The sequence below is a fragment of the Coregonus clupeaformis genome, chromosome 38 (assembly GCF_020615455.1).
Source record: "Coregonus clupeaformis isolate EN_2021a chromosome 38, ASM2061545v1, whole genome shotgun sequence".
Taxonomy (NCBI): domain Eukaryota; kingdom Metazoa; phylum Chordata; class Actinopteri; order Salmoniformes; family Salmonidae; genus Coregonus; species Coregonus clupeaformis.
The window spans coordinates 2,406,763-2,420,755 of record NC_059229.1 but is presented as its reverse complement, the minus strand read 5'-3'; the positions used below and the strand labels follow the sequence as shown (position 1 = coordinate 2,420,755).

Sequence of the window (13,993 nt, the reverse complement as noted above, 5' to 3'; positions counted from 1 at the left end):
ACAGGTGTGTGTATACTCACAGTCTGTGCTTGTAGTTTGAGGGCCCCAGCCTCCTCTTGGGCTGTAGTCAACAGAACCTGCAGAAGAGAAAAACACTATTTAGACAAGGTGTCTGTGTGTGTGTGTGTGTGTGTGTGTGAGAGAGAGAGAGAGGGAGAGAGAGAGAGAGAGAAATATTATATAACCGCCTCCACTCTTCTGGGAAGGCTTTCCACTAGATGTCAGAACATTGCTGATGGGATTTGCTTCCATTCAGCCACAAGAGCATTAGTGAGGTCGGCTGGGCACTGATGTTGGGCAATTAGGCCTGGCTCGCAGTCGGTGTTCCAATTCATCCCAAAGGTGTTCGATGGGGTTGAGGTCAGGGATCTGTGCAGGACAGTCAAGTTCTTCCACATCGATCTCGACAAACCATTTCTGTATGGACCTCGCTTTGTGCACGGGGGCATTGTCATGCTGAAACAGGAAATGGCCTTCCCCAAACTGTTGCCACAAAGTTGGGAGCACAGAATCGTCTAGAATGTCATTGTATTCTGTAGCGTTAAGATTTCCCTTAACTGGAAGTATGGTTCAGCCTAGGCTGAACCATGACAAAACAGCCCCAGATCATTATTCCTCCTCCACCAAATTTTACAGTTGGCACTGTGCATTGGGGCAGGTAGCGCGTTCTCCTGGCATCTGCCAAACCCAGATTTGTCCGTCAGACTGCCAGATGGTGAAGCGTGATGCATCACTCCAGAGAACGCGTTTCCACTGCTCCAGAGTCCAATGGCGGCGAGCTTTACACCACTCCAGCCGACGCTTGGCATTACGCATAGTGATCTTAGGCTTGTGTGTGGCTGCTCGGCCATGGCAACCCATTTCATGAAGCTCCCGACGAACAGTTATTGTGCTGACGTTGCTTCCAGAGGCAGTTTGGTACTCAGTAGTGAGTGTTGCAACCGAGGACAGATGATTTTTACGCGCTACGCACTTCAGCAGTCCCATTCTGTGAGCTTGTGTGGCCTACCACTTCACGGCTGAGCAGTTATTGCGCCTAGACGTTTCCACTTCAAAATAACAGCACACAGTTGACCGGGGCAGCTCTAGCAGGGCAGAAATTTCACAAACGGACTTATTGGAAAGGTGGCATCCTATGACAGTGCCACGTTGAAAGTCACTGAGCTCTTCAGTACGGCCATTCTACTGCCAATGTTTGTGTATGGAGATTGCATGGGTGTGTTCTCGATTTGATACACCTGTCAGCAACTGGTGTGGCTGAAATAGCCAAACCCACTAATACGTGTGTGTGTGTGTGTGTGTGTGTGTGTCTCCGTACCTCCATCTGTGTATTGTGGTTCTGTGTCTTGGTCAGTATATCTTCTGCCTCTCTGAGTCTGCGGGTGAGTTGAGGAGTATAGTCACCTGTAGACAGCTCACTATCATAGGACTCCAGGATAGCACGCATACCATCACGCTCCTGGAACACACGCGCAAAGAGAGAGGCAACTAAAAACACACTGATTATTGAGGCACATCGGCTTTTGTCACTTTTGATGCTAATCTGGCTAACGGCGCTAACCATAGTACTGTATATGCTAGCCCGACTGCTACATGCGAAATAGTGTTCGCAGCAATAACAGCTGAGTTTAAATATTAGCGACCGTCTTAAAACAACATCTTAGAACAACATTTATTATGAAATCATTCCCAGAATCCTAGTCTCTCAGCCTGCATCTTTGGCGCTAACGTTATCAACGCTAGCTAGCTAAGTAGCTAACCCTGCTGCATCTGAAATAAAGTGTTTTCAATGATACAGAAAAATACAGCCTCAGCGACTGTCCAAGCAACCATCCAACACTGGAGGCCTATTAGAACTAACGAAAAGTCTACAAGTAATTCACTATGAAAATAATCGGTTATTTGGAAAGAGCGCATTCTCCGCCGACGGTTTATATAGGTCGCTGAAAATGACTGTCCATAATTTTTTTTTTATAAATATATATATAAAGTCATCTCAGGGATCCTACTCAAGAACATCACAGTAGAAATCTCTGACTAACATTTGACAAAAAATGTCTAGGAGCACTAAATACTTCCTAGTCATAAGCCAAGTGTTCATGTTGGTGGAGTTGACCTTTAACAACACACAACTGGACCCCTTTTACGCGTGTATGTGTGTGCAAAACGAGTGTGCAAGCATGTGTGTGTCTAATTTCTAAGTGAGGCCTGTGGAGGTCGATAACTCTCCATAAATCCTTATCTCTGGAACGTGTGTGGTAGGGGCTGTGATGGTCATGGAATTTTGAATGATGGTAATTGGCCAGCCAACTGACTGCTGTCACCGTAAAAACGCTTGAAGACGGGACGGCCGGGCATTCGTGCGGTTGAATCAGTTTCTGCATTAACAGATTCTTAACAACGCCTTGCTGAAATGTAGAATGTTATTTCTATGATGTTAACTGATGTGGCTCATGCAATCAAATCACATTTTATTTGTCACACGCGCCGAATACAACACTGTGAAATGCTTACTTACAAGCCCTTAACCAACCTATGCAGTTCAAGAAATAGAGTTAAGAAAATATTTACTAAGTAAAATAAAGTAGAAAATAAAAAGTAACAATAAAATGACAATAACGAGGCTATATAGAGGGAAATGGGGGCGTGTCAAATAAGTCGGCCACAACGTCTGTCATAGCAATGAAGGAGAGAGAGACAGAAAGAGGGAAGGTGGGTGGGTGAGAGAGAGAGAGAGAGAGAGAGAGAGAGAGAGAGAAAGAAAGAAAATAACCAAATTGTGTGAAATGACAGTTTAATTCAAACTGACTGAACTTTGTTTTCTCGCCAGTCATTTGTCAAAGAACTAAAACAACTTGGCATGGACTGACTAAACACACACAGACAGATTGATACACACACGGTGTAAAGATGTCCTCCTCAGGATGCTTACTGTGACCCCCAACACACACAGATTGATACACACACGGTGTAAAGATGTCCTCGTCAGGATGCTTACTGTGACCCCCCCAACACACACAGATACACACACGGTGTAAAGATGTCCTCCTCAGGATGCTTACTGTGACCCCCAACACACACAGATACACACACGGTGTAAAGAGGTCCTCCTCAGGATGCTTACTGTGACCCCCACACACACACAGATTGATACACACACGGTGTAAAGATGTCCTCCTCAGGATGCTTACTGTGACCCCCAACACACACAGATTGATACACACACGGTGTAAAGATGTCCTCCTCAGGATGCTTACTGTGACCCCCAACACACACAGATTGATACACACACGGTGTAAAGATGTCCTCCTCAGGATGCTTACTGTGACCCCCAACACACACAGATTGATACACACACGGTGTAAAGAGGTCCTCCTCAGGATGCTTACTGTGACCCCCAACACACACAGATACACACACGGTGTAAAGATGTCCTCCTCAGGATGCTTACTGTGACCCCCAACACACACAGATTGATATACACACACGGTGTAAAGAGGTCCTCCTCAGGATGCTTACTGTGACCCCCAACACACACAGATACACACACGGTGTAAAGATGTCCTCCTCAGGATGCTTACTGTGACCCCCAACACACACAGATTGATACACACACGGTGTAAAGATGTCCTCCTCAGGATGCTTACTGTGACCCCCAACACACACAGATTGATACACACACGGTGTAAAGATGTCCTCCTCAGGATGCTTACTGTGACCCCCAACACACACAGATTGATACACACACGGTGTAAAGATGTCCTCCTCAGGATGCTTACTGTGACCCCCAACACACACAGATTGATATACACACACGGTGTAAAGAGGTCCTCCTCAGGATGCTTACTGTGACCCCCAACACACACAGATACACACACGGTGTAAAGATGTCCTCCTCAGGATGCTTACTGTGACCCCCAACACACACAGATTGATACACACACGGTGTAAAGATGTCCTCCTCAGGATGCTTACTGTGACCCCCAACACACACAGATTGATACACACACGGTGTAAAGAGGTCCTCCTCAGGATGCTTACTGTGACCCCCAACACACACAGATTGATACACACACGGTGTAAAGAGGTCCTCCTCAGGATGCTTACTGTGACCCCCCAACACACACAAGGTTGCGTGGTGTCCATACTAAACGTTGTCTCTGCCCCGCTGGCTACTGACTGACCATTAAGACTTAATGAAATTCACTATCTTAAATCACAAATCACACAGGTCAACCCTGATAACACACACAGAGATAACAGTCCCATTAAGCCTTCTATTATTTTCAGAACCTTTTTTTTTTAAATATATAAACAAAATTGCTTTTGGTCAACTGATCTGTTGTGATATAGGATTCCACCAGGTCAACACACACTGGGTCATCTCTGTCTGACCGGATTAAAGAATGTGTTGGATAATATTAGAGAGGCTATGATTAGAAACATTGACCAACCTAAAGCAGGGTCTTATCCAAGACCCCATACCAACAGTCCAGGTATCAAAGAGCCTTACGTTTCATGTAAGCCGTCTAGCACTCCTTAAAGGGATACTTCAGGATATTGGTAAGAGGCCCCTTTATCTACTTCCCCAGAGTCAGATGAACTCGTGGATACTAATTTTATGTCTCTGTGCAGTTTGAAGGAAGTTGCTATCTAGCGCTAGCGCAATTGCTAACTAGCGTTAGAGTAATGACTGGAAGTCTATTGCATCTGCTAGCTAGTTAGTTAGCATTGGCTCGCGAAACTACCTCTAACTTCCTTCAGAATGGACACAGAGACATAACAATGGTATCCACGAGTTCATCTGACACAAACACACACTACCTTGGTGAGCAGCAGCACTCTCTTCTGTAGTCGTCTGACCAGTGATTCCTGGGTCTCTCTCTTCTTCTGCTCTTCTAGAGCTTTAGATCGTAGAGACAACAGCTCCCCCTGGAGGTCAGCCTTAGAACGCTCCACTGTCCTACAGCTGGGGGGGGGGGAGAGCTTTAGAACGTAGAGACAACAGCTCCCCCTGGAGGTCAGCCTTAGAACGCTCCACTGTCCTACAGCTGGGGGAGAGAGAGCTTTAGAACGTAGAGACAACAGCTCCCCCTGGAGGTCAGCCTTAGAACGCTCCACTGTCCTACAGCTGGGGGGGAGAGAGAGCTTTAGAACGTAGAGACAACAGCTCCCCCTGGAGGTCAGCCTTAGAACGCTCCACTGACCTACAGCTGGGGGGGAAGAGAGAGACAAGGGGAGGAGAGAGAGAGGGTTAGTCTAAATTCCCCCTCTCTTTCTCTTCATGGGTGCGTCCCAATAATAATGAATTGTCCATAAGTGTGCACTTGTTCAGTTCTTCCCACAAATCTAAAAGCATTAGATTGGGAGGCATGAAGAGCGGCAGGTAGCTTAGTGGTTAAGAGCGTTGTGCCAGTAACCGAAAGGTCGCTGGTTCTAATCCCCGAGCCGACTAGGTGAAAAATCTGTCGATGTGCCCTTGAGCAAGGCACTTAACCGTAATTGCTCCTGTAAGTCGCTCTGGATAAGAGCGTCTGCTAAATGACCAATTTATTATATGAACAAGTGGGAGCTTCCACCACGGTTCTTATACCTAATTTCCTTTCAAATCAGTGAAGGAAAGTGAACAAGTGCACACTATGGGAGGAAGGAGAGAGAACCTCCCTCCTCCTTCCTCCCTGCACTCCATCTCTCCTCATTATCTAGTGGTTCTGAACGGTGTCATATTTCATCATTAGCTCCGTATGGGATCAAGAGAGGGTAGCTCGTTAGCTAACGACTAGCACACACCTCTATGCTAGGGCTAGTGTAGCGGTACTAACGAATCAAGATGAGTCTAATTAGCTGTCTGAGAATTTACGCTCAGATCAAACCCACACTACTGGGGGAGAGAGAGAGGAAGAGAGAGGGGGGAGATACTCTATTGGACACATGAGGGGTGAGAGAGAGAGGAACAGAGAGGGGGGAGATACTCTATTGGACACATGAGGGGTGGAGAGGGGGAGAGAGAGAGGAACAGAGAGGGGGGAGATACTCTATTGGACACATGAGGGGTGAGAGAGAGAGGAACAGAAAGGGGGGTGATACTCTTTTGGAGCTGGGAAGAGGGGACAGGTGGACATGGCAGAGAGAAGGAGAGGGGGGAGCTGGGAAGAGGGGACAGGTGGACATGGCAGAGAGAAGGAGAGGGGGGAGCTGGGAAGAGGGGACAGGTGGACATGGCAGAGAGAAGGAGAGGGGGGAGCTGGGAAGAGGGGACAGGTGGACATGGCAGAGAGAAGGAGAGGGGGGAGCTGGGAAGAGGGGACAGGTGGACATGGCAGAGAGAAGGAGAGAGGGGGAGATGGGAAGAGGGGACAGGTGGACATGGCAGGGAGGAGAGGGGGAGCTGGGAAGAGGGGACAGGTGGACATGGCAGGGAGGAGAGGGGGGAGCTGGGAAGAGGGGACAGGTGGACATGGCAGAGAGGAGAGGGGGAGCTGGGAAGAGGGGACAGGTGGACATGGCAGAGAGAAGGAGAGGGGGAGCTGGGAAGAGGGGACAGGTGGACATGGCAGAGAGAAGGAGAGGGGGAGCTGGGAAGAGGGGACAGGTGGACATGGCAGAGAGAGGAGAGGGGGGAGCTGGGAAGAGGGGACAGGTGGACATGACAGAGAGAAGGAGAGGGGGGAGCTGGGAAGAGGGGACAGGTGGACATGGCAGAGAGAAGGAGAGGGGGGAGCTGGGAAGAGGGGACAGGTGGACATGGCAGAGAGAAGGAGAGGGGGGAGCTGGGAAGAGGGGACAGGTGGACATGACAGAGAGAAGGAGAGGGGGGAGCTGGGAAGAGGGGACAGGTGGACATGACAGAGAGAAGGAGAGGGGGAGCTGGGAAGAGGGGACAGGTGGACATGACAGAGAGAAGGAGAGGGGGAGCTGGGAAGAGGGGACAGGTGGACATGACAGAGAGAAGGAGAGGGGGGAGCTGGGAAGAGGGGACAGGTGGACATGGCAGAGAGAAGGAGAGGGGGGAGCTGGGAAGAGGGGACAGGTGGACATGGCAGAGAGAAGGAGAGGGGGAGATGGGAAGAGGGGACAGGTGGACATGGCAGGGAGGAGAGGGGGGAGCTGGGAAGAGGGGACAGGTGGACATGGCAGAGAGAAGGAGAGGGGGGAGCTGGGAAGAGGGGACAGGTGGACATGACAGAGAGAAGGAGAGGGGGGAGCTGGGAAGAGGGGACAGGTGGACATGGCAGAGAGAAGGAGAGGGGGAGCTGGGAAGAGGGGACAGGTGGACATGACAGAGAGAAGGAGAGGGGGGGAGCTGGGAAGAGGGGACAGGTGGACATGGCAGAGAGAAGGAGAGGGGGGAGCTGGGAAGAGGGGACAGGTGGACATGGCAGAGAGAAGGAGAGGGGGAGCTGGGAAGAGGGGACAGGTGGACATGGCAGAGAGAAGGAGAGGGGGAGCTGGGAAGAGGGGACAGGTGGACATGGCAGAGAGAAGGAGAGGGGGGAGCTGGGAAGAGGGGACAGGTGGACATGGCAGAGAGAAGGAGAGGGGAGCTGGGAAGAGGGGACAGGTAGACATGGCAGAGAGAAGGAGAGGGGGAGCTGGGAAGAGGGGACAGGTGGACATGGCAGAGAGAAGGAGAGGGGGGAGCTGGGAAGAGGGGACAGGTGGACATGACAGAGAGAAGGAGAGGGGGAGCTGGGAAGAGGGGACAGGTGGACATGGCAGAGAGAAGGAGAGGGGGAGCTGGGAAGAGGGAGACAGGTGGACATGACAGAGAGAAGGAGAGGGGGAGCTGGGAAGAGGGGACAGGTAGACATGGCAGAGAGAAGGAGAGGGGGGAGCTGGGAAGAGGGGACAGGTGGACATGACAGAGAGAAGGAGAGGGGGAGCTGGGAAGAGGGGACAGGTGGACATGGCAGAGAGAAGGAGAGGGGGAGCTGGGAAGAGGGGACAGGTGGACATGACAGAGAGAAGGAGAGGGGGAGCTGGGAAGAGGGAGACAGGTGGACATGACAGAGAGAAGGAGAGGGGGAGCTGGGAAGAGGGGACAGGTGGACATGGCAGAGAGAAGGAGAGGGGGAGCTGGGAAGAGGGGACAGGTGGACATGGCAGAGAGAAGGAGAGGGGGAGCTGGGAAGAGGGGACAGGTGGACATGGCAGAGAGAAGGAGAGGGGGGAGATGGGAAGAGGGGACAGGTGGACATGGCAGAGAGAAGGAGAGGGGGAGCTGGGAAGAGGGGACAGGTGGACATGGCAGAGAGAAGGAGAGGGGGAGCTGGGAAGAGGGGACAGGTGGACATGGCAGAGAGAAGGAGAGGGGGAGCTGGGAAGAGGGAGACAGGTGGACATGGCAGAGAGAAGGAGAGGGGGGAGCTGGGAAGAGGGGACAGGTGGACATGGCAGAGAGAAGGAGAGGGGGAGCTGGGAAGAGGGGACAGGTGGACATGACAGAGAGAAGGAGAGGGGGAGCTGGGAAGAGGGGACAGGTGGACATGGCAGAGAGAAGGAGAGGGGGGAGCTGGGAAGAGGGGACAGGTGGACATGGCAGAGAGAAGGAGAGGGGGGAGCTGGGAAGAGGGGACAGGTGGACATGGCAGAGAGAAGGAGAGGGGAGCTGGGAAGAGGGGACAGGTGGACATGACAGAGAGAAGGAGAGGGGAGCTGGGAAGAGGGGACAGGTGGACATGGCAGAGAGAAGGAGAGGGGGGAGCTGGGAAGAGGGGACAGGTGGACATGGCAGAGAGAAGGAGAGGGGAGCTGGGAAGAGGGGACAGGTGGACATGGCAGAGAGAAGGAGAGGGGGGAGATGGGAAGAGGGGACAGGTGGACATGGCAGAGAGAAGGAGAGGGGGGAGCTGGGAAGAGGGGACAGGTGGACATGGCAGAGAGAAGGAGAGGGGGGAGCTGGGAAGAGGGGACAGGTGGACATGGCAGAGAGAAGGAGAGGGGGGAGCTGGGAAGAGGGGACAGGTGGACATGGCAGAGAGAAGGAGAGGGGGAGCTGGGAAGAGGGGACAGGTGGACATGGCAGAGAGAAGGAGAGGGGGAGCTGGGAAGAGGGGACAGGTGGACATGGCAGAGAGAAGGAGAGGGGGGAGCTGGGAAGAGGGGACAGGTGGACATGACAGAGAGAAGGAGAGGGGGAGCTGGGAAGAGGGGACAGGTGGACATGGCAGAGAGAAGGAGAGGGGGAGCTGGGAAGAGGGGACAGGTGGACATGGCAGAGAGAAGGAGAGGGGGGAGCTGGGAAGAGGGGACAGGTGGACATGGCAGAGAGAAGGAGAGGGGGGAGCTGGGAAGAGGGGACAGGTGGACATGACAGAGAGAAGGAGAGGGGGGAGCTGGGAAGAGGGGACAGGTGGACATGGCAGAGAGAAGGAGAGGGGGGAGCTGGGAAGAGGGGACAGGTGGACATGGCAGAGAGAAGGAGAGGGGAGCTGGGAAGAGGGGACAGGTGGACATGGCAGAGAGAAGGAGTAATAAAAACAGATCTTAGAGCTTCTCTGAGGAAAGCTAGAGGAAGTTAAAACTAAAATTGCGATTCTGATACCTATAGTTCTATAGCATGCTAACTATACTGAACAAAAATATAATGCAACATGTAAAGTGATGGTCTGAAATAAATTATCCCAGAAATTATCCTTATTGCTCAAATTTTTTTAATACAAATTTGTTTCCATCCCTGTTAGTGAGCATTTGTCCTTAGCCAAGATAATCCATCCCCCTGACAGGTGTGGCATATCAAGAAGCTGATTAAACAGCATCATCATTACACAGGTGCACAATAGAAGTTGTCACAACAACAACGCCACAGATGTCTCAAGTTTTGAGGGAGCGCGCAATTGGCATGTTGACTACATGAATGTCGATCAGAGCTGTTGCAAGATAATTAAATGTTAATTTCCCTACAATAAGCCACCTCCAACGTTGTTTTAGAGAATTTGACAGTACGTCCAACCGGCCTCACAACGGCTGAGCATTTCTGTCTGTAATAAAGCCCTTGTGGTGAAAAACTCCCTCTGATTGGCTGGGCCTGTCTCCCCAGTGGGCAGGGGCACAGCCATGACTGCGCCCCTGCCCAGTCATGTGAAATCCATAGATTAGGGCCTAATTTATTTATTTAAATTGATGGATTTCCTTCTATGAACTGTAACTCGTAAAAATCTTTGAAATCGTTGCATGTTGCGTTTATATTTTTGTTCAGTATAAAATGGAGCATTTGACACCATAGCCAATAACTAATAGAAACACAAAGGCAACAAGGTTTATATATTTTTCATGGTTAAGATTGTTACAAGGTGTTCACACGTGTTTCACCCACACAACAGCTGCTGTGTGTGTGTGTGTTACCCGCTGGTGAGAGTGTGTGTGTGTGTGTGTGTTACCTGCTGGTGAGAGTGTGTGTGTTACCTGCTGGTGAGAGTGTGTGTGTGTGTGTGTGTTACCCGCTGGTGAGTGAGTATGTGTTACCTGCTGGTGAGAGTGTGTGTGTGTGTGTGTGTGTGTGTTACCTGCTGGTGAGAGTGTGTGTGTGTGTGTGTTACCCGCTGGTGAGTATGTGTTACCTGCTGGTGAGTGTGTGTGTGTGTGTGTGTGTGTGTGTGTGTGTGTGTGTGTGTGTTACCCGCTGGAGTGAGTGTGTGTGTGTGTGTGTGTGTGTGTGTGTGTGTTTACCTGCTGGTGAGAGTGTAGTTTTGTTGTTTGAGCGTGATCTCTCTCTGTTGGATCTGAATCACCTCTCTGGACAGATCCTCTGGTGTCCTGTAGGGGACACAACACACAGGGTTAACGCACTGCACGTTCATCAGTAGAGCTCAGAGAGAGAGTTGTCATGTATTAGACTTTCTGATAAACCACATGGCAACCCTCTACACCGCTGAGACAGAGAGAGAAACAAGGGAAGAGAGAGCAGGGGTGGAGGAGAGAGGAGGAGAGAGAGCAGGGGTGGAGGAGAGAGGAGGAGAGAGAGGAGAGAGCAGGGGTGGAGGAGAGAGGAGGGGTGGAGGAGAGAGGAGGATAGAGAGAAGAGAGCAGTGGTGGAGGAGAGAGGAGGATAGAGAGAAGAGAGCAGGGGTGGAGGAGAGAGGAGGATAGGGAGAAGAGAGCAGGGGTGGAGGAGAGAGGATGATAGGGAGAAGAAAGCAGGGGTGGAGGAGAGAGGAGGATAGGGAGAAGAGAGCAGGGGTGGAGGAGAGAGGAGGATAGAGAGAAGAGAGCAGGGGTGGAGGAGAGGAGGATAGAGAGAAGAGAGCAGGGGTGGAGGAGAGAGGAGGATAGAGAGCAGGGGTGGAGGAGAGAGGAGGATAGGGAGAAGAGAGCAGGGGTGGAGGAGAGAGGAGGATAGGGAGAAGAGAGCAGGGGTGGAGGAGAGAGGAGGATAGGAGGAAGAGAGCAGGGGTGGAGGAGAGAGGAGGATAGGGAGAGAGCAGGGGTGGAGGAGAGAGGAGGATAGGGAGAAGAGAGCAGGGGTGGAGGAGAGAGGAGGATAGGGAGAAGAGAGCAGGGGTGGAGGAGAGAGAGATCAGGGGTGGAGGAGAGAGGAGGATAGGGAGAGAGCAGGGGTGGAGGAGAGAAGAGGATAGGGAGAAGAGAGCAGGGGTGGAGGAGAGAGGAGGATAGAGAGCAGGGGTGGAGGAGAGAGGAGGATAGAGAGGAGGGGTGGAGGAGAGAGGAGGATAGGGATAAGAGAGCAGGGGTGGAGGAGAGAGGAGGATAGAGAGAAGAGAGCAGGGGTTGAGGAGAGAGGAGGATAGAGAGCAGGGGTGGAGGAGAGAGGAGGATAGGGAGAAGAGAGCAGGGGTGGAGGAGAGAGGAGGATAGAGAGCAGGGGTGGAGGAGAGAGGAGGATAGGGAGAAGAGAGCAGGGGTGGAGGAGAGAGGAGGATAGGGAGAAGAGAGCAGGGGTGGAGGAGAGAGGAGGATAGGGAGAGAGCAGGGGTGGAGGAGAGAAGAGGATAGGGAGAAGAGAGCAGGGGTGGAGGAGAGAGGAGGATAGGAGGAAGAGAGCAGGGGTGGAGGAGAGAGGAGGATAGGAGGAAGAGAGCAGGGGTGGAGGAGAGAGGAGGATAGGGAGAAGAGAGCAGGGGTGGAGGAGAGAGGAGGATAGGGAGAAGAGAGCAGGGGTGGAGGAGAGAGGAGGATAGGAGGAAGAGAGCAGGGGTGGAGGAGAGAGGAGGATAGGAGGAAGAGAGCAGGGGTGGAGGAGAGAGGAGGATAGGGAGAAGAGAGCAGGGGTGGAGGAGAGAGGAGGATAGGGAGAGAGCAGGGGTGGAGGAGAGAAGAGGATAGGGAGAAGAGAGCAGGGGTGGAGGAGAGAGGAGGATAGGAGGAAGAGAGCAGGGGTGGAGGAGAGAGGAGGAAGAGAGCAGGGGTGGAGGAGAGAGGAGGATAGGGAGAAGAGAGCAGGGGTGGAGGAGAGAGGAGGATAGGGAGAGAGCAGGGGTGGAGGAGAGAAGAGGATAGGGAGAAGAGAGCAGGGGTGGAGGAGAGAGGAGGATAGGAGGAAGAGAGCAGGGGTGGAGGAGAGAGGAGGATAGGAGGAAGAGAGCAGGGGGTGGAGGAGAGAGGAGGATAGGGAGAAGAGAGCAGGGGTGGAGGAGAGAGGAGGATAGGGAGAAGAGAGCAGGGGTGGAGGAGAGAGGAGGATAGGAGGAAGAGAGCAGGGGTGGAGGAGAGAGGAGGATAGGAGGAAGAGAGCAGGGGTGGAGGAGAGAGGAGGATAGGGAGAAGAGAGCAGGGGTGGAGGAGAGAGGAGGATAGGGAGAAGAGAGCAGGGGTGGAGGAGAGAGGAGGATAGGGAGAGAGCAGGGGTGGAGGAGAGAGGAGGATAGAGAGAGAGCAGGGGTGGAGGAGAGAGGATGGGTGGAGGAGAGAGGAGGATAGAGAGAAGAGAGCAGGGGTGGAGGAGAGAGGAGGATAGGGAGGAGAGAGGAGGATAGGGAGGAGAGAGCAGGGGTGGAGGAGAGAGGAGGATAGGGAGAAGAGAGCAGGGGTGGAGGAGAGAGGAGGATAGGGAGAAGAGAGCAGGGGTGGAGGAGAGAGGAGGATAGGGAGAAGAGAGCAGGGGTGGAGGAGAGAGGAGGATAGGGAGAAGAGAGCAGGGGTGGAGGAGAGAGGAGGATAGGGAGAAGAGAGCAGGGGTGGAGGAGAGAGGAGGATAGGGAGAAGAGAACAGGGGTGGAGGAGAGAGGAGGATAGGGAGAAGAGAGCAGGGGTGGAGGAGAGAGGAGGATAGGGAGAAGAATAGAGAGCAGGAGTGGAGGAGAGAGGAGGATAGAGAGAAGAGAGCAGGGGTGGAGGAGAGAGGAGGATAGAGAGAAGAGAGCAGGGGTGGAGGAGAGAGGAGGATAGAGAGAAGAGAGCAGGGGTGGAGGAGAGAGGAGGATAGAGAGGAGGGGTGGAGGAGAGAGGAGGATAGGGAGAGAGCAGGGGTGGAGGAGAGAGGAGGATAGGGAGAGAGCAGGGGTGGAGGAGAGAGGATGATAGAGAGGAGGGGTGGAGGAGAGAGGAGGATAGAGAGGAGGGGTGGAGGAGAGAGGAGGATAGAGAGGAGGGGTGGAGGAGAGAGGAGGATAGAGAGAAGAGAGCCGGGGTGGAGGAGAGAGGAGGATAGAGAGCAGGGGTGGAGGAGAGAGGAGGATAGGGAGATGAGAGAACTAAAGAAAAGATGAAGACTAATTAGTGTGAGGAAACAGACAGACGATGGGTCGGTTCTAAAGAGAACACACAGCTTGTCAAAGTGCTTTTCTCCAGTCCTAAAGCTTAACTGATGGACCTAGACTCTACAGTATCTTAATTAATCAACACTTTGCCTGCATCCCAAGTAGCACCCTATTCCCTATATAGTGCACTACTTTTGACCAGGGCCCATAGGGAATCGGGTGGCATTTGGGACGCATACTGAGTGAACTATTCTTTCAAGTTTTCAAAAGACTAACTATTAAATGAGTTCCACCAACTTCCCTTCTCTACCTCAAAGTATACTAGTCTATAGCAGTGG

At 52.4% G+C, this 13,993-nt stretch overlaps 1 protein-coding gene across 2 annotated transcripts in view; it reads right to left on the bottom strand.

The window, feature by feature from the left end:
* mad1l1 (mitotic arrest deficient 1 like 1) overlaps nucleotides 1-13,993 on the bottom strand; it is a 114,449-nt gene that overhangs the window by 84,884 nt on the left and 15,572 nt on the right. For both annotated transcript variants that reach the window (XR_006657938.1, XM_045211713.1), the window contains exons 10-13: nucleotides 10,669-10,755; nucleotides 4,825-4,969; nucleotides 1,319-1,459; nucleotides 21-77 (exon numbers count right to left, since the gene is read on the bottom strand). Coding sequence is in view for 1 of the 2 variants with exons in the window: in XM_045211713.1 (XP_045067648.1) it covers nucleotides 21-77; nucleotides 1,319-1,459; nucleotides 4,825-4,969; nucleotides 10,669-10,755 (430 nt within the window). In the remaining variant the exon portion in view is untranslated. The remainder of the gene's footprint in view (nucleotides 1-20; nucleotides 78-1,318; nucleotides 1,460-4,824; nucleotides 4,970-10,668; nucleotides 10,756-13,993) is intronic.